General features: G+C 36.4%; 1 protein-coding gene across 2 annotated transcripts in view; it reads left to right on the top strand.

Moving 5' to 3' along the window:
- NTNG1 (netrin G1) overlaps positions 1 to 2,141 on the top strand; it is a 307,364-nt gene extending 305,223 nt beyond the window's left edge. Inside the window, exon 6 of one of the 2 annotated variants that reach the window (XM_027772277.1) lies at positions 1,898 to 2,141. In XM_027772277.1, the coding sequence (XP_027628078.1) occupies positions 1,898 to 1,992 (95 nt within the window). In that variant the 3' untranslated portion in view covers positions 1,993 to 2,141. The remainder of the gene's footprint in view (positions 1 to 1,897) is intronic. The other variant, XM_027772278.1, reaches the window with a different exon arrangement.
- Positions 2,142 to 4,778: the final 2,637 nt, after the last annotated feature.

Raw genomic sequence — 4,778 nt, forward strand, 5'->3', positions numbered from 1 at the left:
GCGCGTGTGCGTGCGTGCCCAAGATCCCGAGAGGAGAATGGAGGAGAAGGGATTGCGGCATGGCCATCCCCCCTGGGGGGTGATTTCTCACTTATCTGTCTGTCTGTCTGGCGAGCGCACATGCTCTGTAAAAAAAAAAAAAAAAAAAAAAAAAAGACAAACAAACAAACCACATCTTTCGCGCTTCCACCTTCCTTAGTTATATACAGGATGTTCCTTTTAAACTCTAATGAATACAGATGGAGGAGGAAATGAGCAAAAGGAGGAACCAGGAAATAGCTGCTAACCAAAACAAAATGTATTAGCAATTTGTTGAGGAGTCAAATTGGAAGGGCTGCATTTTCAGTCCTTGATCAGAGTGATGAAATCAAGACTGTCCTAGATACATATATTACGAGCAAATAGAATTATCTTAATCATCTGCTCCAAATGAATTTTTTCAAGTTTCTGCATACTTATGTGGAAGAAGAAATACAGATCAAGCTTGCCCCTATTAGTATAAGTCTTTGAGGATTCGGGGGAGGTTTAGTGGCTTTATTCTTTGGCAAGTTCAATGAGAGCATCTTCAGTGAAATGTCGCTCGGTATTTCCCATTGAATTTCATAGCTCAACAAATTACACAAGACAGAATCTAAGACTTAACACTTCTCCACAGTGAGTTTTGAGCTGAACAAGATTATGCATTGTTTAAAACCTGCAAGAGACCCATTTAATTATTTTGCTATGTTTTCTGTGAGTGTCACAGGAGAAAAAGCTTTCAGAAATACCTTTAGGTAATGCCAGTTGTGCTTTTTTAGAATGTGAGTAATGATTTCAAATGAAACTATTCAAAAGGCAGCACAGTTAAATAAAATGCTTAAACTTGAAATTTTAGCCAAAGGTACACTTTCTAGCTGGGTCCAGTTCTATGAAGCCATAATTTATCTTGTCAACATCTGCAAAACCCATCAGACTCTGTTTGGTCTTTACTATTCTCACAAGCAACTGTTCACGAATAATTGCAAGAGGAATAGCAGGCAAATATAAAGTTAATCCTGCCATTAACAAACTGATAGCACCACAAGGGTAATAAATGCTGAGAAGACTACAGTGTTAGGGACCAGCAGTTGGCATAATGGCTATGTCGCTGGACTCCCATGTAGTTGACCGCGGTTCGATCTACGGACCCAGTGGCTTAAACTCACACCAGGCACGTGTGCATGTGTGCCCAAGATCCCAAGATGAGAATGGAGGAGAAGGGATTATGGCGTGGCCATATGCCCTGGGGGGGGGGTGATTTCTGGCTTTCTGTCTCTCTGTCTCTCTCTGTCTTTCTGCAAGCGCATGCAACCTATAGCAAAAACCTCTACCAAAAAAAAAAAGTACAGTGTTTTTGTTTTTGTTTTTGTTTTTAATATACATGTTCAAGTGATTGTGGGACCAAGGCCCCAGTGCTACTGAATGTTGACCATTGCGACTATGTTCTATGACATCTAATGAGTTCACCAAAGATACTCTAACTGCTTTATATGTTGACTAGCTCACGGTGAACTGAGGCAATGGTATTACTAACAAAATCAACAGCACACAACTATTATTCCAAAAGAGGGACAGTTGGGGATCCTAACATCCATATGTTAGGGGAACAATCTTTGTTTAACTGCATTCTTGATTTAAATGGTAATTCCTTTTGCCTCTGAAAATAATACTTCTAAACTTTATTACTGACAATGTTGAACCATTTTCAGCCAAATACAAGCCTTTGTCATTGAAACAAACTTCCAGAAACAACAGATACAAATAGTCTCTTCATTTAGGGCTTTTCAAGTGGGGTGGTGATAAATTATTAAAGTTTGAACGTTTCACTATTGTTTCTAATTTGCTGTTCATTCTTTTAAACCTATTGCTCCCAAATTAGCTTTGTCAACAGTTTCTTCTGTTCAAGTTGCAAACCACAAGAGAGGTAGGAATTCTTGGATTCATACAGTGATTTCATGGTGTTATGTGTTGTGAAACATTGCACTGTATGAATCTGGAATATCTGTGAAGTGTACCCATCAGCTTATTGGTGAGGCATGTTGACTGATATCAATCAATGCATCAGATAATACTGAGAATGTCATGTATAGCAAACAAAAAAAAAAGATTCACTCAGAAACTTGACTACAATTAAAAAATGCTGCACCATTTGTTTTCTGAAAGATTAATGTGTGAATAAGAATTATAGCCGTTTAGGTTCCTGTTTAGACGATGAATGTTAGAGCACTAACATTGATACTCATTTGCATTGAAAATAAAGAAACCCACTTACAGTGAGTTTCAAGGACGCTTTTCATGAGAACACAATCTCAGGTTCCAAGTATGGTGCCTATGTCATTTTCCAACAAATAAATCACCTTGGAATTGGTGCTTCCAAACAGTTCTTAAAGAATTTGAAAAATGTCAGTGAAGATCTGCACTGGGTTAAGTGTTGATTATGATCTGAAAATAATATTTCTATTACTTTCTTTAAATGAAAGTGAGCAGTATCTCATCTGTGACTCATGAAGAGCCCATTCTAGCTAACATCTGTCATTCACAGAATAAAGATTTTTCAGGAAACAGAAAGACTTCTGTTTTTAATTTCACCATTTTCTTTTAAATGTCCTGTGTAACAGGTGTGTCTTGTTTTCCATCCTTGACTGTTGGGCATATGTCTTGTTTTGGATTTCTTTCTTTTTTTTTTTTTTCCTTCATGAAACATCTCTTGCAAAGAAATGTATTTATTAACAAAATCTAAACTTAGGTTGACCCACTTGGTACGAATGACCATGATAACTTCCCTGTTCCTTATTGAATTTTATCAATTCATTTTCCAGATTTTAATCACTGTTGAATTTGTCTTGTGGTGTAACAGGAGGGAACTGTTCAGCAGATAGAAAAGGGAAATACAGTATTTACACCATGTCGAAAACTCTTCACAATGCACTTTTCACTATGGAACAATGAAGGTGCCCTTTCGAGGGGAATACAAGTGGGTTTGAAATGTGGGGAAGGCGTTTTTTTTTTTTTTAAGAATAGAGTAGCTTCAGATTCAGAGGGTAGAGTGGATTGGGGCCTGTGCCATAATAGGCAAGCAGTCATTGATGCCATTCCTTATCTGTGAGATGCAAATCATTGAAAGAAGTTAAGGAAGTAAAAGAGAAAGGAAGCAAAAATGATTTTTTACAAAGTCCATCTATTTTATGTCATGTCAAGCACACAGAATATACAGGAGGCCTCTTGACCTGGAATTTGACCCTGCATCAGTGAATCTCTAGTTTCTTGAGGGCATAGCATATCCCTACAGGCAAGAAGGATCACCTAATGAAGCAGATCTACTGTAGAAAAATCCACCCTCCTATCAAATGATGTCTGTGGAAGAGCTTCAGTAGCTTTCTTAAGGATGTAAGACAGGGCAGGGCCTGGGAAAAGGATCAGGAAAATGTTAGGGTCTCTTCATTCCCACTTGAGGAGGAGGCCCTGCGGGCCCCAGAAGAGGCATCGTTCTGTTAATGCAGTGAAGGAAAAATGTGTTTTAGAGTTCTAATGCCTATGCCAGATTTCTATCTAAAGTCTTTTCTCCTAGTTCTTTCTTTTAGAGTAACTAAAACACATTTTTATTGGTTACAGTTTGAGTAAGCTTTTCTCATCTGCAAATAAAAAAAATCTATCTGGCTACATGTAGAGTATTTTATGATGTTTACATAGGTAATGTACTAATATAATTACAGGGAACATGAAGAATAGCAAGACATAAGACAAAAGAATGAAATTGAATTTCCTCTTTTTAACAATCTTTTTTTGTACCATTCTCTTGGTCTCTACTCTTTTGTTTTCCTGAAATCTACCTGCCAAGGTATTACCCACCCAGTCTCAGTCAGAAGGAATCTTCTAAATCCTAGAAGAGACTAAAGCCGTCTCTGATCTAGAAAGCCAATGTTGAACTCTTCTCATTTACTGCTTTTAACTAGCTAGTTATTAAGTACCTTATTATCATAACTGCTTTATAAGGCCTTATACAATGCATTTCTATATAATATATAAGATAGATATATATTATATATTCTATGAGATTTAATATTATAAATGTAATATATGTAGATACATATAATATATAAATATATGTAATGTTTTTCTATCTTCCTGCTAGACCATTAAACTAATGATAGACTGAGCCTCCACTTTGTCTCCTGGTACAAAGTGCCTGGTACAGGATATTGTTCAGTAAATGCGTATGTGTTGCCAATGCTTGCCATACCACGTCATGTATGTGTGTTTTTTAAAAAATCCTTTAGATTTGTTTACATAATAGCAATAAACTTATCTAATGTGTATATATATATATATATATATAGATTAATACATACATATACATACTTACCTACAATGCAATTTGAGATTAAAACCTGTAAAAACCCAAAACAAATTTTGGAAATATGCTTCTTTCTGCCTAAACTGATCTTTGCATAAACATATAGTCGACTCTCAGCTACAGTAATCACGAAATCAGTTATAGATTGTGCGCCTGCTGTTTTGTTTTTCAACTCTAATAGATAATATATAGCCAGATTCTCTTACGAAGTTTGAATGGGGGAGAAATGAATATGAACATAACTTTTCTCTGTGTCTTCCTCTATCTCCCTAAGGAAAGTGAATCGGGATCATCATTCATTCACTCATTCATGTGACATTTTTTCAGTGATGAGCACTGAAATGTTTCAGGTTGTGTGGTTACAACTGTGACCAAAATGAACACAGTCTGCATTTCTGTATTTATA

This window comes from Tupaia chinensis, unplaced genomic scaffold (assembly GCF_000334495.1).
Source record: "Tupaia chinensis unplaced genomic scaffold, TupChi_1.0 Scaffold000270_1, whole genome shotgun sequence".
Classification (NCBI taxonomy): Eukaryota; Metazoa; Chordata; class Mammalia; order Scandentia; family Tupaiidae; genus Tupaia; species Tupaia belangeri.